Source organism: Cyanistes caeruleus, chromosome 2 (assembly GCF_971803275.1).
Source record: "Cyanistes caeruleus chromosome 2, bCyaCae1.hap1.1, whole genome shotgun sequence".
Taxonomy (NCBI): domain Eukaryota; kingdom Metazoa; phylum Chordata; class Aves; order Passeriformes; family Paridae; genus Cyanistes; species Cyanistes caeruleus.
Window position 1 is genome coordinate 120,290,207 of NC_141702.1, and position 24,365 is coordinate 120,314,571.

Consider the following 24,365-nt stretch of genomic DNA (forward strand, 5'->3'; position numbering starts at 1 on the left):
GGAGGAGCGCGGCGGGCGGCGGCGGCGTGAGGGGACGCAGCGACATCGCGGCCCCGGCGGGCGCGGAAGACGCTGTGGCGGCGGCGGCGCCGTGTGCGGGCCGCGGGCGCTGAGCGAGCGTGTGCGGGCACAGCGCCGGGGGCCGCTGCCGCCGCTGCTGCCGCCGCCGTTCTCCTCCTCCTCCTCCTCCCTTCTCAGCCGCCGCCGCCATTTTGTGCGAGTGCCTCGCGCGGGCGCCATGTTTGTAAGGAAGAATTAGGGCCGCCATCTCCGGCCAGCAGCACCTCCCTCCCCCCGTGTGTGTGTCCTCCCGCTCTCCTGTGCCCCGGGGCTGCCGCTCGAGCCGCCGCCGCCGCCGCCGCCTCCCCGCAGCGCCCGCGCGGGGCGGCCGGGCCCGGGCGCTGAGTGCCCGTTAGTGTCTCACTAAGTAACCGTGAGTGCAAACCTTCATCATCTCTCCTCACTGAGGGGCCCGGCCCTCCTCCTCCTCCTCACCGAGCCGCCCCCAGCGCGGCCGTGCGCGCCGCCGCCGCCGCCGCCTCCTCCCGCCGCTCCGCACCGCGGGCAGCGGCGGGGCCCTGCCTTCCTCCACCTCCCTCCTCCTCCTCCTCCTCACCACACCACAGCCAGGCACAATGGCCTTTGAAAGCTTGTTCTCCAAACCCCCAAACCCAGTTCTTGACCCAAACATGCCCGACTCTGACAGGCAACATGCAGGGGACGAAAGGTCGAGTAACATTCTTCTCTCTCTCCGCTTCTCATAATGGTGGTACTTAGTGGGGTGATGCTGGTAATGATGATGCTGATGCTGATGATGATGATGCTCTGTTAATGTGCCTGAGGGGGTTAACGATGTTTTTGGGGGGCAGGTCACCTTCAGGCTGGAGCGGGGTGGTGGTGGTGGGGAATGCAAGGAGGGGAGGGGGGTGTCACTGCATTAAAAGTGCATTTTTTTTTAGCAAGGTTTTAATTTTTTCCTTTTGGAATGCATGCGTTTTTACATCTTCATTGATTTATTCTGGCTGGGAAGGGGGGCTGTTTGCCATTCTTTCCATAAATTGCACTTTCCAGGGGGTGTCTGTTGAATGTCACCATTGTTCTCTGTCTCAGGCAGGAAAGGGTGCTCCGAGTTGGGCGGGTTTTTTATTTTTGGCTGTTTTTGTTGATACCACAATCTCTCACTAGAGCCATATTTAACGTCATTTTCTTGCCAGATTCCACCTTACACATTTAACTGGATCTTTTTTATGCAGATTAAGGGCTGACTGACGTTATCTTTGCCACCTCTCAATCCCCATGCGCAGAAACCCAGAGTCCTGTTCCTGGTGAAAGGACCTCTGTTGCTCCCTCCCTCCTTCCCTCCCTCCTTTTCTCTCCTGCAGCTGCTGGAAATTCAAATCCTTTCTCCAGGCAGCCCTGGCCTTCCTAACTAGTGCTAAAAATACTGTGCCAGGGTGGCAGTTACCAGTGCTTGAGCCTACGTCTACCCTGAGCATTCCTGACACAGCTGCAGGAGTTAAAAACGCCGGGGTTTTGGGATTCCCAGAGCTTGGCCTGCCCCCACACAGCTCCACAACCCTTTGTGGTACTTCAGAGGACCGGAAAACACTGGGAAAAGAAACCCCAAACAAACAGACAAAAAAAGAGAGAAAAAAAAAAAAAGGCTTGGTGGGTAAAGGCAAAACTGTTTCCTTGCTGGGGAAAAAGAGTCCCGAGTTCTGTGTTATAAATTGGGAAGTGGTCCCAAAATGCTCCTGGGGTTTAGTGCAAGGCCCAGGGCAGGGCCCAGAGCTGCTGGTGCTTGTTTGTCCTTTTCTGCTTGTCCTTGGGAAATGCTCCTGGGATTTAGTGCAAGGGTCAGGGCAGAGCCCAGGGCTGCTGGTGCTTGTTTGTCCCTTCCTGCTTGTCCTTGGGAAGCGGTCCCTATAGTGGGCTTGGGGTTTAGTGCAAGTTCAAGGCAGAGTCCAGAGGTGCTGCTTCTCGTTTTCCCCTTCCTGCTTGTCCTCGGGCAAGGGTGGAAGTTGGGTCACGCTCTGTTTTCCAAGCCGAGTGCACACCAGGAATCCGCTGGGATCTCTGGAGCTGGGGCAGAGCTGTGCCGTGGAGTTCTGCGATTCCCACTGTTCCAGGGATTGGGAATAGCTGGAGTTCTCCAGTCCTTGAGGACGAGCCCGAGTGACTCCGGGTAGTGCTGGGAGCAGAGTTTTTCCAGCTTGGAGTTCTCATCCTCTCACCAGCAGTTCCCACCAGTACAACCAGTTGTGACACTGGTAATTGTGAAATAGAGCCAATAAGTGCCACCTAACAACCTAATTAATTTTAATTTACAAGCCTTGCTTTATAATGTTTTAATTTATGAGGTGAAGAGCAACAACACACACAACCTGGGAGATCGTAACTTGAATTTTTTCTAGAACTTCAGCTCTGTGAAATAAGTTCATTCACTTCCAAAAAAAGGCCCAACTCCCAAGTTTTTGTGTAACATCAGGTGTGCAAATGTAGGAACAGTAAAACCAGTTCACTGCAGGGAACACCCATACTGGGAACTTCACGACTCCCAATCAATTTGTGCAGCAGGAATTCTATTAATAGTTTGATTTGAGCTGATCTGAGCTGATTATTAGTAAAAAATAATTTAAAAGACTCCCCTGTCTGGCCACATTTTGAATATTCCAAGTTGGAAGGTTGTTTTAATGCAAGACAGGAATGTTTTTAATTCTTTAATTAGTTTTAGGTAATTCCTGTTGTTGACATTATTTTGGTGATGAAGGGTCTGAGCCTTCCAGCACAGGGGTCCTGGAAAGATTTTTCCTGCAAGAATTTTGTGAGGGTTTCTTGGTTCTGTGTGGGTAAATCCACGGCAGGGTAAGGAAGAAGTTGGAGACAAGTTTATTTACACACAGATTTCCCAGAAAATAGCTTGGAATTAATTTACTTTCACTTTTAACTGCTCCCAGCCACCCTCCGCTTTTATTTGATTTTTCCCAGTGAGAATTCCCTGTTACTTGGAGTTATTTTCCTTCTTAATTCCTAATTTCTTAAGCAGCACCTTAGTATCAAAATTTGGGGAATTTTAGCCCTCAGGGAATTTTAACCTAAAGTAAAATTATTTTTGAATGAAATGATGGGGAATGAAAATTTAAAAGGCTTCAATGATGTCTGAAGGTAAAAATTCCCTGAATATTTCAGAAAATGCATCCTGGGTTTGGATCTTGGACTTAAGGAGCTTCTGGAGTAAATCTTCTTTGGGCGTAAGGAATTCTATTTTTAAGGATGACCTGAAAGAAGGTCAAGGAAGGGGAGCTAAAATCCAGGTTGGAAGGTTAGGAACAAAATTAAAATACCAGCATTGGGGTTTTCTGATTCTCCCTTCCCAAATACCTGGGGAACTGGCCAGGGATTTCATCAGATTGCTTTTCCCTGGAAGTTCATTTGGCTTCTGTGCCTTTCTGATGCATTTTGGAGATGCTCTAGGAATCCTCTCAGACAGTGGGAATGTTTCCTGGGATTGTTTTCACAAATCCATCGAGCTCCAAATATCTGGAGGTTGTGGGAGAGGGAGGGAACTCCTGAAAGGGAGGTTCTGCTCTCCCTTCCTGGTGCACAGCTCCAGTTTGGGATTTAAGTGGGAATAAAAGCAGCCAAACCAGAAGAGAATTCCTGCCTTGGCACTTCCTGGGAAAAATAACTTATTTTCCAAGAAATGGTATCTTTGACCATTATCTTTTCAATCCTTGTTTATCCAGTTGTTGGGTTTTCCCTCCTTTTTTTCTTCTTTTTCCTTTCCCTGCCCTCTTTTTCACATTCTTGAAGCTCAGTCCTTGGAAAATGCTTGGATGTTATGGAAAGAACTTAGGGATTAGAGGACTTTTGTAATCTTCCCTCTGCCATGCAATCCAAGGGATTGTATTACTGAGATTGGTTTACCTGGAAAGTTATTCCAGGCCTGGATGCATCCCAAAAAGTGCAAATCCACGGGTGTAATTCCCAGAGGAACTGGGACTTGGGAACAGCTTTGTTCCCAAGGAGCATTTTCAGTAGGTATTTTATGGAAGAGGATATTGTAATTGAATCCTTGAGGGAATGAGTTTAACCAATAATGTCAAAACATAATTGGATTTTTGGGATAGCTGCAGGTGTTTCAGGGATATTATTGTTCCAGTTTTATTTCATTAATGTAATTCCAAGGAATTCCAGGTCATACAGCAGTTGTGTCTTCTGCCTGGCAGATCCATTTTATCCCAAAAATCACAGCTTGGGGTTGCTTGGGACTTCTTAACCGTTGTTTTTTTCCCAGTGACAGGTGAGCTGGATAATAACATGGAATTTTATTGTCTTCCTGGTTTCCCTCTTCCAGGGAGGATGGAGAGCTGGAAGATGGGGAAATAGATGATGCAGCCTATGAGGATGTGAAGGAACATGGCTCAAAAGGGGAGGATAAGCAGAAAAACGAGAAAGGCCACCGGAAATCCCGGAAAAAACGCAAAAAAGAGAAGGAAAAGAAAAAATCCAAAAGGAGAAGACGGGACAAGCATAAGGTTAGGAAAAAACCCCCAACATTTTGGAAGTGCTGATTTGACTGATGGCTGTCCAGGACAAGAATCCAAGGAACTGGCAAAGGAATTAAAATGGTTTTACTACCATTAAGACTTAAACTGGTGTTAAATGTTCAAAGTTAAAGCCCAGGTGTTGAAGGCTGGGATTTGAGAGTTTTCAGGATAAGATGCACAATGTAAATGTATCACTTTTGTGCTCATTGTGTTTATGGAAAGAAGATGATTCCCTCAAAATTCCCAGCTTTTTTGTTGTGTTTTCCAGCATAACTCCCCTTCCAGCGATGACAGTTCCGACTACAGCCACGACTCCGACATGGAGCGCACGGAAAGGCCCCACAAAAAAAGCAGCAGCTCTTCCTACAGGGATTATGATTCCTCCTTCAGTCAGGTAGGAAGTTTGAAACTCATTCCTCACATCTTAATTGAAGTGGCATTCCAAAAACACAAATATAAACACCGTGGGTTTGGAAGTTTGGCTCCATCCCGGTGCCCGTTCTCCCGGATTTCCGGAAGCACATCCAGCTCTCGTCTCCCTGAGGAGATTCCCAGGTGTAAAGCAGGATCTGCGGTAGAAAATAAGCCTGATATCAATTTTTCCTCAATCAGGCAACAGGAATTAAGGAAGCTTTATTATTAAGAAATCTTTTTATTTCCTGCACTGGATTTAGGCTGGACTCAAAGGAAAGAACTCTTGAAAAGCCACTTTTCAATATCTAAAGTGGATTCTGCTCTGTTTTCTCGGCTTTTCTCAGCTGGTGAATTAAAATTATTAATTTTTTCCTGAATAACTGATTTTCCCTGTATCATTGATCCTTTTTCTGGACAAATCTGGTATTGATACAACAGCCTCAGAAATGGATTTTTAGAGCAGTTTGGAGGGGTGGGGTTTGGAAATACGGAATTGCTTCCTAATGCAATTTCTTTCCTTACAGCATGGACACGTGTCAGGGAATTACATGAGTTCCCAGAAGATGCAGCATAAAAAAAATGTCAAAAGTAAGGAATATGACAACTACAGTCATTACAGTGATGAAAACTTCGGCAATTACAACGAGGAGGAAAAGGATGAGGATTTTGCTGACCAGCTCAAACAGTACAGACAAGCTAAAGAGACTTCCAGTGGGGATTTGGGACCTCCATTCCCAAAGGAACCAGTGAAGAAGCAGGGCATGAAAGGGATCCAGAAAGGTAAGGGAAGTTTTGGTGGCATTTTGGGATGGAGACCTGGATGAGGGAAGCTGCCAGGGATGGTTTTCCTGGGGATATTCTGTCAGGTCAGAAATTGAGGGAGGGATTTAATTTACTCCATTTATCTCTCCTGGATGCCATGGGAGAACCATTTTCCCTTCATTTCTGTGATCCTTTTAAGAGCTTATCCCCATTTTCCAGGCATTTCCCAACGAGGGAACAACTACAACATTGGAAGAGGGCGTGGAATGCAGAAGAAACTGAAGCGCAAAGATCGCGGGAGGGGCAGAGGCGGCAATAAAGGATCCGATGGCTTCCATGAGGTACCTGCAATTCCAGCCCTTATTCCCAGGATCTGCATCAGCAGTGCTCCAAAAGGGAGGTGATAAAATGCGGATTTCTTTCTTTTCCAGGATGGCAAACCAGTGAAGAAGTGGGTTAATATGAGCCAGGAGTTCATCAACCAGCACACGGTGGAGCACAAGGGCAAGCAGATCTGTAAATATTTCCTCGAAGGGAGGTGCATCAAGGTAAATTTAATTATTTTTTAAAATAAATTCTTAGCAAACTTGGGTGTTGAAACCCAGTATTTTGATTTCTGACGTGCTGAGGATTTCTAGATGGAGTTATTTGTGGGAAAACATCCCCTTCAGTTACACATCTTGAATTAAATTATAATAAAATTTTGTATCTTATATTATATCTTAAAACTTATCCTGAGAATGATAATGTGTTAATGACATCATATCTCACAAGTCTGGAATCTCTAAATAGGCAACAATTCCAGAATATATGAAATTATTTCCTGCTGATTTGGGAATTTTGAAGGACTCGCTTTGTGGTGCTAAACTTGAAAAAGTGGTGTTGTTAGAAAACACAACCACTAAATGACTTTTATTTGGTTCCTTGGCTGGAATTTTCTGTTTCTTACCCAAATGGTAGAAATAAAAGTGGAAATGATGGGAAATGTTGTGTTTCTTGCTGCCTTTAAATGCCTTTGGGGTCAGATGACTGTTTGCTGCCACCTTCAGTTTTAGAAGGGACTGAAAGAGCACTTGGTGTCTTTTTCAGGAAAAGAAATCCTACAAAAAATACCCAACCCCCATCCAGCAAAATAATCCTAAAGAATAGCAGAATCTGTGGAAGTCATTCAGTAAAATATTACTTCAGTGCCTTTTTAATGAATATTCCCAGGTCGAGGCAGAGAACAGGGATTGTTTTCTGTCACCATTCCATCTATTCCTTTGAATTCCAATCCAGGAATTTTCCCTATGTCCAGAACCACCCCCATTTGCAGTTTTTATTGCTTGTAATGGAATTTAATGCTGGTAAAAAGGAAAAAATTCAATTCAGCAGAGGAGGATGTTCTTTTTACTATGGAATTAAATTACTCAGCATTTCAGATGGATAATGATTTTCCCTGGTTTTTCTTTCCAATTTATTTATAGGGAGAACAGTGTAAATTTGATCATGATGCAGAGATTGAAAAGAAGAAAGAAATCTGTAAGTTCTACATCCAGGGTTACTGCACCAAAGGAGAGAACTGCATTTATTTGCACAATATCCTTTAAAAGTACTTCTAAATTCACCTGAAATGTTAATTTCTATTATTTTATTTCTATTTATTTTGATTGAAACTATTTCTAAACAATTTCTTTTTTAAGAGACTCTGACACCTACTGTGTAGATTAATTGCAGGATTCTTTTTCTCAAATACTTCAGAGGGAAAAATAAATATAAAATTACTGATTTGTAACATTGTTATCTCAAAATGTTTCGAAACACTATCGTGTTTGAAACATGATTGTTTCAAAAACAAAATCCCTGGAATTTTGGATACATTTATCCACACTTTTAAACCCCTGATCTGTTCCATTTTTGTCACTGTTATTTTGGCATTTTCCTCTGGAACTGAGACCTTTCCCTTTTTAATCACAATTGGAAAATTAAATCCGAAGGCCACAGAAATATCATTTTTAGGAGGATTTTAAATGGAAGTAAGAGGTAAGTTGGTTATTAGCTTTCAGAATTCCTCCCATAAAAATGAATCCCTGATGAAGAATTGAGGGGTAGCCATCAGCTGGATTTTGGATTTTTGATTTGTATTATTTGATTTGATTGATTTTTGGGTTTTTTTTTGGTTTTTTTTTGCATTTTGGTATTTTTGATTTTTGGATTTCCCAAACTGTTAGGAATCCTTAATTCCTTCCTCACATGAATTCCCCTGCAAGTTCTACCACACAGGAGCAAAGTGTTATCAAGGAGATAAATGCAAATTCTCTCATGCACCCCTGACTGCGGAAACCAAGGAGCTGTTGGATAAGGTGAGCAATCCGGATTCCGGGAATATCGGGATTGCCGAGCGGGGAAGGGATGGAGGAGCCTTCTCCATGTGCTCCAGCAAATCCTGAGCTGTGGTTTATTGGGATATTCCCTCTCCAAGGGGTGTGAATCCAACACTAAAAACATGAGGAATCTTGGAATAATTCCTTCCACTCCTGTTTGAAGGACTCGTGGGAAATCGTTCCTTCCTGAAATAAAGAAGTATTTTCTTGGCTGGGATTTGGTGTCCTGGAAAACAGCTCCCAAAAATGGGTTTGGAATTCCTTTGGGTTGGATGTCAATGTCCAGCAGTATTGTAGCAGATGACAGGAAAGTTGTTTATTTAAATATGGAAATAATATCCCAGTGAAAGGCACAAGACTGAATCGAACTGGAATACTGGAAAATCGATGGAATGTTCACCACATGGCTGTCTTGCAGGTTCTGAATAATGAGGAGGAACCCCAGAATGAAGATGAGAAGGAGCTGGAGGAACTCCGGAAGCGGGGCATTGTTCCTCTCCCCAAACCCCCGCCGGGGGTCGGACTCCTGCCAACCCCCCCGGAGCAATATCCCTTCTCCGAGTCCGACATGGAAAATTACCAGGATCCTTCAGGAGATTATAAGAAAATCCCATCTCTTTTTGAAATCGTCGTGAAGCCCACGGTGGACTTGGCACACAAAATTGGGAAGAAGTAAGTGTTGGGATTCTGGGGAGAACTCTCCTGGATATTTATCATTTAATCTTTAATCGTTGTTCCTGTCAGGATTCTGGGCTAAGTTAAGGATCAGACAGTTGATACCAGGATTATTTCATGTTTTCCATAGAAAGGAATTTAGGCCTGACCTCCCAGAAGTCTTGGTTTGGCATCTCCATCTGCAGGTGGAGCAGTTTGTTCCCTGCCCCAGTCTTTTTGTAGTTGGGTTTTTTGTGGCAGAACTGATGGAGGTGAGCAAATACTGGAAAAAACATGGTCTTGGCCAAGGTGAGGAATGTGGAATGGGTGTAGTTGGAAAATGATGCTCCTTTGGGAATTTTATCCAATATCAGGTCAAGTAAGAGCGGGAGGGGGCGAAGAGATCCAGCTGTTGGTGTTTGGAGGTCCAGAACCTGATTCCTTGATTTTCTTGTGCTTCCAGGCCGCCGACCTTCTACAACAGTGCGTCCCCGCCGCGGCCGCCGTTCCAGGGCAACGACCCACATTCCCAGCACATGTACAATCCAGGCTCCAGCCCAGGGCCGGGTCCTGGCATGTCCCAGGGACACAACGGGCCCCCGATGCACCCCGGTTCTCCCGGGCACCATCCCTGCGGGGGCCCCCAGGGGCCAGGAATGCCGCAGAGCCCCCCCATGCAGGGCGTTCCCCCAGGATACATGGGCCCGCAGAACCAGACTGGAATGCCCATGCAGGGCCAGCAGGGTGGGCCACCCCTCACCCCCCCGGGGATGGGGGGATCCTACAATTCCCCCGGAGTGCAGGGACACATGGTGAACATGCCAAGGGACAATCACTGTCCCCCGGGGCCGCAGTACCAGCAGATGCCTGGGGAGTACGAGCCCATGCAGAACCCGGCCGACTTCTACGACAACTATTATTCCCACCAAGCTGTGCACAACTTCCAGCCAGCCAATAATTCCGGAGGTAAGGACGTCTGCTGGATGAATTTTGGATAGAAACTTCCTGGAATGTCTTCAGCGTTCTGGCTTCTCAGCTGGTGCTGTTAAATCAAGTTACACTTTAGGTTGAAATGGGCTATTGGGAAGTAATCCTTCCCTGTGAGGGTGGGGAGGCCCTGGCAGAGTTTTTCCCAGAGAAGCTGTGGCTGCTCCATCCCTGGAAATGTTCGATGGGTTGGATGTGGCTTGGAACAGCCTGGGATAGGGGAAGGTGTCCCTGCCGTGGCTTGGAACTTGATGTCCTTTGAGCTCCTTTCCAACCCAGTCCATTCCACGATTCCACGTTTATAGCCATCGACATTTCTGTAGCTTAACCACTAACCGGAGTTTTGTCCCGCAGATGGAGCGTGGCACGGAGAGTTTACGGATCACCAGGCTCACCTCATGGCTCCAGAGTCACATCCGGGCGGGAGCGAGTCGGACTGCATAGGTGGCCACATGGGCCACAACCAGGGCATCAACGTGCCCGACTTCCTGCCCGCCATGCAGAAGGCCCTGTACGTGAGGCTCAGCCAGAAGCACCAACGGGATGGAGACTCTGCCAGCAGCCAGGGACAGAGGGCCATGAGCAAAGATGAAGGTGAGCAGCATTTGGTTGGAATTCTCGTCGTACTTCCATGGCCACGGTCAACAAATCGGTTGATGTTGACTCGCGCTGTGTCACTGTTCACAGTTCTTGGGAACTAAGTCCAAGCAGCAGTTCAGTGTTTTCAGCTCTTCTTCCCAGCTGGTTCTAGGATCTTAGCGTAGGCTCAGTCCATCCTAGCTCCAGCGAATAATTTTAAAAGGTCCTTTGGTTGATGATTACTTTGGAAAAATCCCTTGCTGGAGCAGAGGGGCTGTTTATCGCTGCCAGGACCGGAAGTGTGTTCTCGATCCTATTTCTTCAGCGGCACCTCTTGTTCTGTTTCCTCTAGAGCAGGATTTTTCCTTCTCAGATTGCCTTTAAAATAAAACATTGTCATTTCTTCCCTTCCTGAATCTCAGCCTGTCCTGCAAACTTTGGGATTTGGTTTAAGTTAGGCAGCAAATTCATAATTTACCTGGATTAAAGACCACTGCAAGGGCCCATTTTATTTTTCCTTCTCCCATCAAGACTCAGATTTTGGATACGGGTTTTTCACTAGTACTGACAAGGATTGTTTGAAAGCAGGTTATTTTCCCAAATTATTATTGGGGGATATGGAGAGACTCCCAAGCTGTGTCACATTCTGTCTCCACTACTTCCAGGGTTTGTTGTTCCGGCACTTCTCCGGTTAAATGGGTTTTGGTCATTTTAGGGTGTGATTTTTATGATGCAGGGAGAGATTTTATAGCAGATCTTTTCACTTTGACTTTACTGAGAAGTTTCCCGTTAGGGAGTGTTGGGTTCTCCAAGGATTATTTGCTGGAATAATCTAAATTTTGTGGCATTTCTTTGACTTTTAGATGACAATGTCAACTGGTATTCCAGTAGTGAGGAGGAAGAGGGGAGCAGTGTTAAATCAATCCTCAAAACCTTAAAGAAACAAAGCGAAAACTTTAGGAATCGGCAACAACATTCCACGGAGCAGCACATGCTTGGGATGCCTACGGATCCGAGGCTGGCCAAGGACAAAGGAGTGGGGCCTCAGGCTGCTGACCCGAGACTGCGGGGCTCCCCGAGGCCCAATCCCAGGAAGCCTTCGGAGTCGGCGTCCCTGGATCCCCGGCTGGCCCGCGATCCGCGGATGCACAAGGTCAGCGAGGGCGGCCATCCCGGCTCCTCCCTGGCTGGGCCCAAGCTGGATTTGCACCACGCCGGAGTGAAGGTCAAGCAGAAAGGGCTGGACGATGACGAGGAGGACTCGGAGAGGGAGCTGAGGGAACGAGCTTTCCTCATTCCCATGGAACCTCTGCCGGGCGTCACGTTACGGGATCCCCGCTCCCAGCTGCGGCAGTTCAGCCACATCAAGATGGACGTGACCCTGATGAAACCCAACTTTGCCAAGCACATTGTGTGGGCCCCCGAGGACCTGCTCCCGATCCCGCTGCCTAAACCCGACCCCGTCTCTTCCATCAATTTACCCCTCCCTCCGCTCATCGCCGACCAGAGACTGAACAAACTGCGGAATCTGAAGAACGATCCGCACCCCGGCGCCGTGCCGGCCGATCCCCGGCTCGCTGCCAAGGCCAAAAACAGCCTGGCGGGCCGGGGCGGCTACCTGGATCCATCCACAGATTCCCATGCCAGTAGCTCCAGCAAACTGGGGGATCCTCGCTTGCAAAAGAACGTCGATCCCAGGCTCCACAGACTGTCGAGCGCGGACGCTCACCACGGAGTCGGGAAGGATTCCCACCCTCCCAAGTTTGACCCCCGCCTCGCCAGAGCTGCTGCCAGCTCATCCCAGCCCTCGGAAGCCGCGACTCCGAAATCCGACCCCGACGCTCTGCCTCCGTACGCGCCCAAATTGTCGTCCAGCGGCGTCAGGCTGGGATCTCCCGGCTCCATCCTGAGCGGGATCAGCCTGTACGATCCCAGGGATCACAGCTCATCCTCGGACACGGCTCCGGCCGCTTCGGGAGAGAACGGAGAGAACCAGAAAAAAAGTATTTTGAAAAATTCCAGTAAAAACGAGGCGAGTCTGGCGGAAGACGCGTCCCAGCAGAAGGCCGCCTCCAACGCGGAAAAAGCCACGGAAGGATCGGCGGAAGGCGCTTCAGACAAGGCGAACAGCACCAATAAATCTCAGGCTAAACACTCCAGCGCCGCTCCTGCCGTCCACAATCTCCCGATCCAGGCTCTGTCGGGATTGATCCGGCCGCAGTACAGCGACCCCCGGCAGGTGAGGCAGCCCGGACAGGTAACGCAGGCCCCGGAGAGCGATCCCAACGGGGAGTCGGATGACAAATCCTTAAAAGATGTTTTCAAGACTTTCGATCCAACCGCTTCCCCGTTTTGTTAGCAGATGGCTTTGGAGTCTTTTTACCGTCGTGGGTATTGCAGTTCTCTGCTGTTTTGTACCTGGGTTACCTCTTTTGGCTTTATTTATTTTTAAATTATAATTCCCACCACTTTTCAGCTGCTAATCTCCGAACCACACGCAGTTCTCCAGTACGCTCGAGTGTTTGCAAGGCTGTGGTATTTTCTAGAGAATCCTTTTTCTTTCCAATTTCAGGGAGACTAATAATTGACCTGTAGAAAAGAAAACCAATTCCCCCCCCCGGATCGTGTTAGAGCTGAGAAAAGCACTTTCATTGTAAATAAGTCATGGAAAATTCCCAGAGCTGTATATGTGTGAGCTGCCTCTTTCCCAAGTACCACTTAGATCCGATTGCCACATTTGTATAGATCCAAGCAATATTATGTACATGAATTCCCGGGAGAGATGCCGTTCCAGGACTGCCAAACCCCCGAACTGATGGAAAACCCCACGGAAATGAATCCAGAGGAAAGCGTCGCTCCTCCTTTTCCAATGAGTCGATGTAAGACACGGACAGTTTTTATTCCTGCAGTCGATATTAGTGTAAAAGAGACTATATCACATATTGAGGATGAAAAATGTCATATCTTTTGAAAGTATTTTATTCTATGCTGTACATAGAAGAAATTGTGAAGTACATAACTAGCAAAAGTAACTGTTCAAAGTGGAGAAAACTACATTGTCTAATACGAAAAGGAAAAACAAAAAAAAAAAAACAAACGAAAAAAAAAAGGTTTTTATTTAATTTTTTTCCACGCCTACACGATTGGGATTTAGTGCTCCGAGTTCCATTGTGGTGTTCATGTATTTCAACGTATTTTTGTATTCAGCTGCTTAATTTGTATTGCTTTTTTTGTATGGCTGTAACTGCAGTACTTGTATTCATGGTGTCTCGACGACATTTTTAACAAAACAATTAAAAAGGGTACAGTTAATTCCTGGTGACGACTCCATGTGCGTGCCGGTGGGGGACTAGAGCCGGGCTTTTTGGGATGGTTTGTGGGGTTTTAACGTAACCTCGTACCTGATCCCGAGGTCTCACGGAGGGAGCTGCCGTGTTCCGTCCTGGAGCGTCCTGCGTGTCTTGGATTCCCCAGGTTTTGCATGGCAGAGCACAGCTGGCCTCCAGAGCTCTTGTCCTGCCTTTGGGGCTGCTTTTTCTCCAGAGGAAGAAGTGCAGTTGTTCCTAGCCAGCTGCCTTTCCATAAAAATGTGCTGCCTGCAGGGTCTTTATCCCAAGTTCTGAGGTTTTGGATGAGCCGAGGGAAGCTGGTGATTCCTGCACGGCACAGGAACCATCTCCGAAGGCAATCCCGGCTTCACTTTGCCTTCCTGATTTCCCAGAGCGTGAATTCCGTTAATTTCATGATTTCCTTTGGGTAGGAGGAGTAGAGAATGGATGTGGAACTGGGTGGTTGTTTTGGAGTAATCCATTAGTCCTTTGTTAGTAGTTTGTTATTTCTTCATCCACTCTCTGGAGCGGCTGCTCAAGGTTTTCCTCAAAAAACGGAGCCAGCAGGGAAAAATAGTGTGGAAATGGCATGGATACAGAGGCCTGTGAGTCCTCACAGCCTGTTGTCTCCATGTGTCATTCCTTCCCTCCCTTCCCTCCCCTCCTGCTTTATCCATTGCAGTTATCTTCCCAGAGTCTCCGGTGTGCCTGCTGCTGCTTTTCCTGGGAATGCGGAGGAGATTCCTTGCTGCCACGCAAGTAGTGGAATTCCTGGTCGGGGGAAGGTGTTTGGGATGCAGGTGGGACACCAAGGGGGGCTGGAATGGGCTGCAGCCACCATGGAGCCAGTTGTGATCTGCTGTGCCGGTTGTGTATTCCACAGGGAATTCCACGGTGGCACCTTTCCACCTCTCCTGCAGAATTGCAGCACGGAGCAGCGCTGCCATCGGACAGCTCGTGATCCCGAGGCTGGGAAGGATGGATGTGGAGAGCCAGGACAGAGGAGCAGCAGTCTGAGATACTCTGGGAGCTGTGAGGTAGGTGATCTCGGGGACTGAATGTTTACTGTGGATGGGAGAGAGTCCTGGGGCCCAGTGGGATTTTGGGAGGCAATCTGCAGGCTCAGGGCCAGCAGGTGAGACAGAACGCTCCCCACTGCTGCATCCATGGCCGGGTGAAGCAGGAAAGGTGGAGAGATGGCAGAAAGCCTGAGCATCTCTGGATCACAGAATCCTGGATCAGTTTGGATGGGAAGGGACCTTAAACTCATCCCATTCCACCCCCTGCCATGGGCAGGGACACCACCGACACCTCCCACTGGATCGGGATTCTATAAAGCCCCATCCACCCCATCTCAGCAGCTGGGGGTAAAACACTCACCAGAAGATTCCTGGCCTCCCCACGGAGCCTGTTCCGAGGTTTTCCTGCCGCGGTGAAAAACTCCAGCGTGAATCCTTCATGCTGCAAAGTATTCCTGCTCTGCTTCCAGCGCCACTAGGACACGGAGCTCCTCTCTGGGTTACAGGTGTCTGTCCATAACTGTGTGTCCTTTCCTAGGACTGGGGTGCTTTGGGACATTCCTGCTCCAGGGGGATTGCTCTTGCACCAGAGACATCAGGGTGGGCTCAGCCTTTGCCCCTCGAGTTTTCCGGAGCCCTAATTCATCCCGGTCGGAATTTAAAGCCTCCTTGGCTCTGTGCTGTGTCAAGTTTTTCCTCCACTGTTGGCAGAAAGCAGCCACTTCTTCTTCCTCAGGGTCTGCTGAGGGCTGTCCCAAACCCTGTTGGGAAAAGGAATTGCTTTAATTCATCCCTGTGCATCCTAAATTATGGAAAAGTCTGGAAGTGCCGAATGTGCGCGTGATCCACGCGGCATCGCTGCCTCTCAGTGCTTCAGAATGCCTCAAAAGCTTCCTACAGGGAAAGGAGGGCAGTCTGTTGATAAACAGGGAATTTTCCAAAGGGAAATTTCCAGGTCATAAAGGACTTGGGGATCTAGATAGTCAAAATTAATTAATTAATTTTTAAAATAGATTAATTACTCCAGGCTGGCATCAGCGAAGTGAAAAAATGGGCAAATAGAGGAAGCTTTAAGTTTAATTAAGCGCGGGAGGAGCTTTGTCACCCTCGGGGCTGATTGTTCAGCAAATGGGATTCTAAAAATCCTGCGTCCAGGAAGAGACGCTGATCCCAGGAAAAGCGGTGGGATTCAGGTGGAAGTGCTGCCTCGGGGAGAAGCTGGTGGTGTTTGCACTTGTTTTCCAGTTGTTTTCTGCAAAAATCTGCTGCCACAGACTTGGTGGCAGCTGCATGGGAAACTCTTGGGAATCTGGCTTTTGGGATTAAAGAGGATAGCATGGACTAATTCCATAGAAAAGGTGCTCTGCGATCCAAAAATTAAGTGGGGAATAGACCAGGTGAAGGTGACTTCAAGGACAGGCAACGCCTGAGGTAGAAAGGCACAAGATGAAAGAATTCCAGGAGGAATATTTGCTGCAGCTGGAATCCCACAGCAGCCAGATCCCAGCTCCCGTAGAAAGACCTGGATGAGAAGCTCCCGCAGCGTGGAATTGCTGCTGTTAGGGAGAAACCCTTCCCTGTGCGGGGCAGGCAGGCCCTGGCACAGAGAAGCTGTGGCTGCCCCACCCCTGGAACTGCTCAAAGCCAGGTTGGACGGGGCCTTGGAGCAACCCTTCCCACCCCAATAATTCTGGGATCAATTCCAGGATGGACTCACTTTGACACACGCCGCCTCGGCCGCCCTCAGGACGTGCTGGACTGCTTGGATGAGGTTCTGCACGTTGCTCAGCAGCAGCTCAGAGGAGGCCCTGCTCTCCCCAGTCACTGCCTTCACCCTTCAAAGACATTCCAAAGGATTTTATTGGAAGGACACTGGACGTTCTGACAGCGTTGTTATTCCAAACCCAGCTCGTCCCCTGCGCCATCGGAGCGGGGAAACCCAAGGAGGGAAGGGAGGCCTCCAAATGGTTCCTCAACTCTTGGCCAATACCCACCTCCCCTAGGAGCTCTGGGGACCACCACCCGCATTCCCTGGAGAAGGGATTCCCGTAGGATGCCCCTGGAGAGCTGATCCCAGCTCACCTGGCCACGATGGCGAGCTGGCTGCCGATGGATTGGGTGTGCTCGGCAGCGCGGAGCAGCTCCGCGGAGCACCTCTGGTCCAGGCAGTGCTTGGCGAGGATGTTCCCAAACCTAACAACCACCTGCCCGTCGGAAACCATCCGCCTGGCACAGGCAACAAACTGCTCCTTGCTCTGGAATGGGATAAAAATCAGTGGGACTGGGGAGAGAAGGAGAAAAAAGCTTTTCCTGCAGGACAGGGAAGGGTCCAGGAGGCTCAGGTACGTCCTGAGGAAAGGACAGGATGCCAAGCTCACATCCAGCCAGGAGGAAAAAATTTGGAATATTTTGCTCGCACAGAGCTGGTGCCACTCTCCCAGGAGCTGGGTGACACAAGGATTTGGGATGGAGCTGCCGTGATCCTACGGGAGAACGGGAGGGATGAACCTACCGCAATGGGGCCCTTCCTGCGCAGGAACTGAGCCATGTGGAGCATCCTCGTGGCCATGTCCTGGGTCACCTGGGACACCTGGCTGGGGCCACCCTGCCACTTGCCACTGTTTCCTGTCTCCTGCTTTGCAGTGGGGATGCTGGAAGGGCCATCCCGGTGCTGTGGAGACAGGAAGGGAGCAGATTCTAAGCCTGGAATGTGTGGACACGGCGATGCTGGGTGGTCTCCTCCAGCTGGGTGTTTCTGAAGGAGATTTTGGTGAGTGAAGTTGGTGGAAGACCTGCTCACCCCCTGCTGGGTCCACTCCACCTTCCCACCAGCCCTTCTCCCTAAATCCAAAGCCCTTGGAGCCATCTCCAAGTGGGAGTAGGGTGTCCTGCAAGCTGTGACGGCTTGTAATTAATTCCCAGCACAATTAGAGCTCTACAGCACTTTGCTGAGGGACCTGGGTCCGTGCCAAAGCCTTTCCCAGCTCCTGACACCCATGGGAATGGAGTTGCTGGTTCCCAGAGGGAATGTGAGGCCGTGAGGGAGAGTGCTGCAGCCCTCCTGCCTCTGAAATGGCGGATTGGGATGGATGTAGGAGAGCCTGGCCGATCGGATGTCCAGGAATCCAGGGCTGCCAGCAACCTGAGCTGCCCTAGTGGCCCAGGGTCAGCCCTGCCAGCATCCCTCACATTCCTGCTCCGTGCTGGGAGCGACAGGAATGATGGACAGGGAAAAAAGCAGGGAAAAAAGAGCTCCCGTACCAGCTCACCCGCTTCCCGCCCGGCTCCACTCGCTCCTCTGCTCCCATGTGGATGAATTCCTGCTGCCTCTGGAGTGGGCTCTGGAGCTGGGGAGAGTGCAGCTGGGCCCTTGGGCGATCCTGGGGAGCGTTCCCGCTGCAGGCATTCCGTAAGGCGCTGCAGGACATCCCTGTCCATTCCAGGGATAACCCGGAGCTGTGTGACAAGGTAGTGTGCCTTGGCTGACCAGTACCACACTGCACTGTCCAGGCAGGGATCCCCAGTGTCCTGGTGGGGATCCCCAGTGTCCAGGCAGGAATCCCCGGTGTCCAGGCAGGAATCCCCGGTGTCCTGATGGGGATCCCCAGTGTCCAGGCAGGAATCCCCGGTGTCCAGGCGGGGATCCCTGGTGTCCTGGTGGGGATCCCTGGTGTCCTGGTGGGGATCCCCAGTGTCCAGGCGGGGATCCCCGGTGTCCTGGTGGGGATCCCCAGTGTCCTGCTGGCTCCTGAAGTGCTGCTGGACGCTTCCCACCAGGTCAGCTGTGAGGATCAGCAGGTGGTCAGCCACGGACAGCGGGTCAGGCTGTGACCCAAGCTGAGCACTGGCCTCCAGAGCATCCCGGAGGGTGTTCCTGACCCACTGGACATCAGCCATGAGCTGATTTGCCTTCTCCAACCCTTCCTTGCTCCTCTCCCTCTTCTCTTGGCTGAGGTTGGACAGAGCTGCTCCAGCCACATCCTGGATGAGCTGCAGCTGTTCCATGTTGACCTTTTCCATGTGGAGCAACAGCGCCTTGGCCCTGAGGGCCACGTCCCTCCGCAGCAGCTCGAAGCGGATGGCCAAGCTGGCAGTAGGCAGTGGGGAGAGCAGGAGGGTGTTGGACACGTCCAGCAGCGCTTCCATGAGCACCTGGATCTCCTCCCGGAGTGCCAGGATTTTTCTGGCACCGTGGTCTCCAGGGCAGGATAAGTAGGAGAGGCGGGCAGCCTCCTGCAGCCTGAGGGAATTCTCAGCCACAGCAGGCAGGAGGCTCCGTGGGGCGGCCTTGTTCCTCACGGCTCTGCTCAGCTCCGCCAGGAACAGGACATCCCTGCCCACGAACCCATCCATGGCATCCAGTAGGACACGCATGCCAACGGCCCACCGGACACCACACAGCTCCAGGACGGCCTTTTCCATCCCACAAGATTCCCTGAAGGATGCTGCCTTCTCCAGGAACGCTTTGGTGTTCAGCTGAGCACGGGAAAACTTGGCTTGGAGCTGCAGAAAGCTCTGCTGGCCACGGGAGGGATTGGGGTTTTCCTGACCGCAGGCTGCGCTCGCAATGTCTCCCGCCACCTGCACTGCTCCCGCTGAACCCAGCAGGGTCTCATCCAGAGCCTGCTTCCCTCTTGGAAAGTCACCCGACAGGATAAATCCAAGCACTTGCTGGGCCAGAGCATTCCAAGGGCCTGCCACAGCCGCCAGGCACTCCCGAGTCTCCCGGATCCTTCCCGAGAGTCTGAGTGCCATTTGGAGAAGCCTGCCTGGAGCAGGGAGCTGCCCGGGGGCCGTTTCCGTGGCCAGGCTGATGATCCGTGGTGTCAGTGCCGTGATATCCTGGTGCTGCTGCAGCACCTGGAGCTGCGGGGGCTCGGCCACGGGCAGTGCTTCCTGTGCTGCTTCCACGCAGCCATCGGAGAGCTCCAGCAGGACGGAGCAAGCAGCACGGACGGCGTCCCTGGCACCGGCTCGGGATGCTGCCAGGAGAGCTGCGATGACAGGGTGTGTTTCCCCTTCCCACGGATCCAGGCGGAAGCTAGCTGGTGGTGAAGATGGATGACTTTGGAGATCTCCTTGGAACGCTGCCTCAGCTGTCCTGGTTTGTATCCCAGTGTGGGACCGGAGATCCAGCCCCTCTTCCACCTCGGTGCTCCGCACTCGCTCCCGGAGCGGGCTGAGGATCTCTGGGTGGTTGGAGCCATCCAGCCCGGCTTGGACACGGAGAGCAGAGTCCATCAGGGAGCTCGCTGCCTGAGAAAAGGCATCCCGGCTTTGGAGGCAGGAAAACCTTCCTGGAATGAGGGCCATGACTGCTCGCAGCTCCAGGATGGATTTGGCCAATTGCTCCACCCACACCAGCAAGCCATTCCTGAAGATGGGATCCATGGCCCCGTCCACGTGCCGGGAGGTGGCTCCGACCACCCAGCGCGCCCAGCCCGTGAGGCGAGCCGCGTGCCGGGAGAATCCCTCAGGATCGCGGCGTTCCAGCGCCGCTTCGCACCGTTCCTTGTGCTCGGCCAGCTCCAGGATGGAGAACTCCAGGAGTTCCCTCACGCCAACCGTCTCCTCGAAGCAGCGCAGGAGGCCGTCGGTGGCTCCGGCCCAGGCACGGCCCAGGGCCTGGAGCCTCTCCATGGTGTTCCCGCTCGTTTCCGTGAGCAGGGAAGGGAGGCTGCCCAGGAGGCTCCGCAGCTGCTCCACGCCCTCCCGGATTTCCCTGGCGGTTTGGGCCTCGGCACACCCGGCCAGGACCAGATCGGCCGCTCGGAGCATCTGCTGGGCCTGGGCGAAGAAGGCGGCAGTGAGGGGCTGGAGCTTCCTTAAAATTCCTCCCGGTCCTGCAGGAAAACGTCCTGAACGGGCAAGGCTAAGGACACCTTCAAGCAGCTGCCTCAGGGGCTCCTTCTCCTCGAAGAATCCATCCAGGATTTGGCACAGCGTGGCTCTGAGCGCTGCCCGCTCCAGGTTCTCCAGCTGCTCCCTCAGGCTGTGACATTCCCGCGGCAGTCCCTGTTCCCCCTGCCTCCGGCTCGTGTGGCTGAGGATGCTCCTCCTCAGCTGCAGCAGCGCCCAGCACCGTTCCAGCAGCTCCAGCCGCAGGTCCAGCCGGGAGGACTCTGCCAGCAGCATTCCATGGAGAATGACCGCTTCCAAGAGGGAGCTGAACCCGCCCTCGGAGAGGTGCAGGGCGTCAGGCTGGGAGAGGAGAGCCTGGAGCCTGCTCACCTGCTGGGAGAAGATCCCACTCCTGTCCTGGGGCTCCATGAGCTGGGAGAGGAGCCGCCTGACGGTGCTCTCGGTCAGCTGGAAGACAGAATCCTGGGAGAGGTCAGCTTGGCGATCCCTGGAGCGTGGCAGGGCTGTGTGGATGAGCGGGACACACTGGTGGAGCAGCTGCAGGCTCTGGGCCAAGCTCTTCCCTCCGGGACAGTCTCCGAGTTGCTGGAGGCGCTCGGCCGTGAGGCGGCTCAGCCGGAGCAGGGCCTGGGAGAAGGCCTGGAACGCATCCAGCAGCCCCGGAGCGTCCTGGGCATCCCGCAGCTCGCCCAGGCATTCCAGGAGCCAGCTGGCAGCGCCAGCGATCCTCCTCAGCCACGCAGCCTCTTCCAGCTGGAGGATCTAGGCAGGAAACAAGGCAGAAACACCGCTCAGGTCAGGAGCTGCCGTTCCCCTTCCACCCCTGGAGCGGGGAGGAGCTGCGGCTGGCTCCGTGGGTCTGCCGGAGCTCCCCCTGCTCGTGTCCCTTCCCGGTGTGCCCCTGACCTTTGCTGTCTCCGCCAGGCTCCTCTTGGCGGCCGCTGCCAGCTGCTGGCGGTGCCCAGGGCTGTGAGGATGCTCCTGCAGCTGGAATGCTGCCAGTGCCACGTCCCTCCCGGCCCGGAGCAGGGATTCACCCACGGGACACAGCTCCGTGCTCCCTCCCGCGCCACAATCCGCGCAGATCCTGCGAGGGAAGGACTGGGCTCAGCTCTCCTGGCTATCCCCTGCTCCCAATCCCACCTCTCCAGGAGGCTCCCTGCCACCTTTTCCGTCTCTTCCCAGCCCTCGAATCCACCCGGGAGACTCCCATCTGCCTCACCTCCTCGCCACAGCAGCGAGTTCTTCCATTGCTTTGGCCAATTCTCTCGCCTTTTCCCCCAAATTGGGGAAGGCTGGACAAATCCCATCTTCCCTTTCCAGGGCGAGGAGGAGGTGGCAGAGCTCCACAGCCATAGGACAGAGAATTCCCTGGATAGCTTTGTTTTCTGTTGGGAGCCCGAGCTCAGAGAGAGAAAAACGCTCCATGTTGTCCTGCTGGAAAAGGGAAAAAACTTTGGGGTTAGTTGGGATCCAGTGTGGAACAGTTCCCGGTTTTCTCAGCGAGCTTGGATGGGGATGGCAGTCCCTGGCTTGGGAAACTCTCCCGGCTTTCATTTCGCCCAGCGCCGAATCCAGGTCACTCACCTGGAATTCCTGGCACACCGGAGCCGGGATTGCCTTTCCCGGGGGATCGCCACGGGCTGTTCCCGGCACTGCCGAGCCGGCATTCATTCCCTCGCAGGGAGGGATCCGGGACAGCGGAGCCGGGGGCAGCGCCAGGTCCCTCTCCCCCGGTTCCCGCGGTTCCCGGGACGCCACGCGGGCCGTTCCCATGGGAGCGACGCCGGGATGCGCCAGCGTCGCCATGGAGATAACGGGCGCGGGGCGGTGACGTCACGGCGCGCGCGCCGGGCGCGGGGCACGCCGGGAGTTGTAGTTCGGCGGGCTCGGGGCGCTGGGCTCCCTTCGGGCCGGGCGCGCGGGGGAGGCGGGATCAGGCGGGAATATCCCAGTTTTCCCCGTACGGGCCTCACTCCTTCCAGGGGAGTTTTTGAACAACACAAATGTGCGCCCCAGCTAACGGCGGCGGGACACAGGTGACCCTTCTCCAGACGCGGAATATTCCCGGGAAAGCGTAGCCGCCTTCCCGGGAACCTGAGCTTCAGCTCTCCCGCGTTACAGGAGAGGTAATTCCCTGGAAAACGCGCGGGGCGCCATTAACAACCTCCGGGAGAAGGACCGACCCGCCACAGCCCCCGCAGGAACTCCCCTCGGGCAAGCAGCGGAGGGCCCCGCCCGCCGGGAGGAGCCGCCCCTTCCCCATCCCCGTTCCCGGCGGATCCCGGATCCCGCATCCCGCGCGCGCCCCGCCCCGCCCCGCGCACGCGCACGCGCCCGCCGCGCTCCCGCTGCCGCGGCGGAGGAGGAGGAGGAGGAGGAGGAAGGAGAGCCGGAAAAGCGGGAGCGATGGACAGCGCCGGCAAGGAGCGGGAGGCCGTGCAGCTCATGGCGGAGGCCGAGAAGCGGGTCAAGGGCTCGCACTCCTTCCTGCGGGGGCTCTTCGGGTGAGCGGCTCCCGCACCCCCTGCCCGTGTCCGGCACCCCCTGCCCGTGTCCGGCATTCCCTGCCCGGCTCCCGCACCCCCTGCCCGTGCCCCGCATCCTCCTCCCAATCTCCTGCGTCTTCCCCGGCTCCTGGATCCCCCTTTCCGGCTCTTGCCCCCCTTCACACCCCGTTCCCAGCTCCTGGATCAGCCCCTGGCCCCCTCCCCTCTCCTCCATCCCTTCCTTCCCCGTCTCCTCCATCCGCCCCCTTCCCTATTTCCTGCCCCCCTTCCCCATCTCCTCCATCCTCCCGTTCCCGACCTCTTCCCCCCCTTTTCCCAACTCCTGCCCCGCAGTGTGGGTGAGGGTTTTCCTCATCCGTGCCAGGTCCGGGGGGTGGCACAGGGAGCCCCCTCCCATCCCGCTCCAAGGCCGGATCCCCCTGGAGCAGCCCCAGGGATGTGGCGAGCGCCCTCGGCCTCTGCGGCTCCCGTCCCTTCCCCGCCTCGGGCCCGCGCTCATCCCGGCCTTATCCCGGCGGGAATCATCTCCCGGGCAGGGATGGGATCTCCCGAAATCCCAGGGAGCACCGGCAGCGTTATCCCAGAAAATGGCAGAGCGTCCTTTTCCCTGGGCCTGGCTGCTCCAGGCTCGCTGGTCCCTGGCCCTGTGTCTGGAATCGGGATGCTCCGGCCACCTCGCTCCCGCTTTCCCTTTGTTTTTTTTAAGGAAAGAACATTCCCGGAGCGATGCTCTGTGAGGGCCGGGAGGTTTTTATCCATCAGCCCGGAAAAATCGGCTGCGGCCGCCCTAAAATCCACAAGTTTTAAATAGAAATTCCTCTCCGGCCTCCGGCAGATTAATCAGCCAGGGCCTGCTCCAGGGGCATAATCCGGGCGGCAAATTCCTGAAAATCCTTGCGGGGAACGGGCAGAGATTTCGAGAGGGGAATTTTTAATTTTCAGGGATAAATACAGATGGAAGAAAAAAATAAAAAAAATAAAAAGAAAGAGGAAGGAAAGGTTTTGGGGGGGTGACTCGGCTCTCGGCTTCTTCCCGGCCAACGGGATGTCCAGGCCTCCCAGCGCCTGCCAAATGCCTTCTTCCCACCTGGGCTCTTCCTGGAATTCCTCCAGCACCTTGCACAGGAGCTGTTATTCCTTTTATTTCCAGTGTTTTGGGATTGAAAGGCTGGGAGCTGCCCAGTTCCTGGGGCCTCTCCGGGTGTAGAATTCCTCGCTGCCGCCTCCGTTGGCTTTGGCTCGTGCCAGAGGCGCCTTCCAAGGGCAAGGAGGGATCCAAAAATCCCGCCTGTGCTTCCAAACCAACCGTGCTCGGCTGCCAGAGGGAGACAGGGAG

At 52.9% G+C, this 24,365-nt stretch overlaps 3 protein-coding genes across 6 annotated transcripts in view; 2 read left to right on the forward strand and 1 right to left on the reverse strand.

Moving 5' to 3' along the window:
* Nucleotides 1-13,621, forward strand: ZC3H6 (zinc finger CCCH-type containing 6). Of its 2 annotated transcripts, none has more exons than XM_023923046.2 (12): nucleotides 1-727; nucleotides 4,358-4,538; nucleotides 4,819-4,944; nucleotides 5,489-5,744; nucleotides 5,946-6,067; nucleotides 6,158-6,274; nucleotides 7,193-7,304; nucleotides 7,959-8,068; nucleotides 8,508-8,761; nucleotides 9,207-9,709; nucleotides 10,085-10,324; nucleotides 11,173-13,621. In XM_023923046.2, exons 1-12 carry the CDS (start codon nucleotides 636-638, stop codon nucleotides 12,666-12,668), a joined length of 3,609 nt encoding a protein of 1,202 aa, XP_023778814.1. In that variant the 5' UTR covers nucleotides 1-635; the 3' UTR covers nucleotides 12,669-13,621. The 2 variants fall into 2 exon arrangements, with proteins under 2 accessions (XP_023778814.1, XP_086735453.1); XM_086879327.1 differs by having other exon boundaries at nucleotides 221-433.
* LOC111926374 (uncharacterized) lies at nucleotides 13,273-22,712 on the reverse strand. 3 transcript variants are annotated; one of them, XR_015283910.1, is made up of 8 exons: nucleotides 22,107-22,647; nucleotides 21,742-21,956; nucleotides 21,426-21,606; nucleotides 17,927-21,281; nucleotides 17,170-17,328; nucleotides 16,740-16,912; nucleotides 16,375-16,492; nucleotides 13,273-15,418 (listed from the first exon to the last, which is right to left on the reverse strand). XR_015283910.1 is itself a non-coding variant. In XM_086879326.1 (8 exons), exons 1-8 carry the CDS (start codon nucleotides 22,326-22,328, stop codon nucleotides 15,158-15,160), a joined length of 4,689 nt encoding a protein of 1,562 aa, XP_086735452.1. In that variant the 5' UTR covers nucleotides 22,329-22,712; the 3' UTR covers nucleotides 13,273-15,157. The 3 variants fall into 3 exon arrangements, 2 of the variants coding, with proteins under 2 accessions (XP_086735452.1, XP_023778813.2); XM_086879326.1 differs by having other exon boundaries at nucleotides 17,919-21,281; nucleotides 21,742-21,953; nucleotides 22,107-22,712; XM_023923045.2 differs by having other exon boundaries at nucleotides 17,919-21,281.
* Nucleotides 14,321-24,365, forward strand: part of LOC111943224 (beta-soluble NSF attachment protein) — a 16,384-nt gene continuing 6,339 nt past the window's right edge. The window contains exons 1-3 of the mRNA XM_086879338.1: nucleotides 14,321-14,438; nucleotides 14,522-14,675; nucleotides 22,644-23,026. Of these exons, the coding sequence (XP_086735464.1) occupies nucleotides 22,929-23,026 (98 nt within the window). The 5' untranslated portion in view covers nucleotides 14,321-14,438; nucleotides 14,522-14,675; nucleotides 22,644-22,928. The remainder of the gene's footprint in view (nucleotides 14,439-14,521; nucleotides 14,676-22,643; nucleotides 23,027-24,365) is intronic.

Excerpts from the sequence above, each read along its gene's own strand:
- LOC111926374 (XM_023923045.2), bottom strand. The coding sequence starts at position 22,328 with ATGGCGACGCTGGCGCATCCCGGCGTCGCTCCCATGGGAACGGCCCGC. Across the intron at positions 21,607-21,741 it reads CTCGCTGCTGTGGCGAGGAG|GATCTGCGCGGATTGTGGCG; the intron begins GTGAGGCAGATG and ends CTTCCCTCGCAG. Across the intron at positions 16,493-16,739 it reads CAGCTCGCCATCGTGGCCAG|GGTGAAGGCAGTGACTGGGG; the intron begins GTGAGCTGGGAT and ends ATGTCTTTGAAG.
- ZC3H6 (XM_023923046.2), top strand. The coding sequence starts at position 636 with ATGGCCTTTGAAAGCTTGTTCTCCAAACCCCCAAACCCAGTTCTTGAC. Across the intron at positions 6,275-7,192 it reads TCGAAGGGAGGTGCATCAAG|GGAGAACAGTGTAAATTTGA; the intron begins GTAAATTTAATT and ends ATTTATTTATAG. Across the intron at positions 7,305-7,958 it reads GAACTGCATTTATTTGCACA|ATGAATTCCCCTGCAAGTTC; the intron begins ATATCCTTTAAA and ends TTCCTTCCTCAC.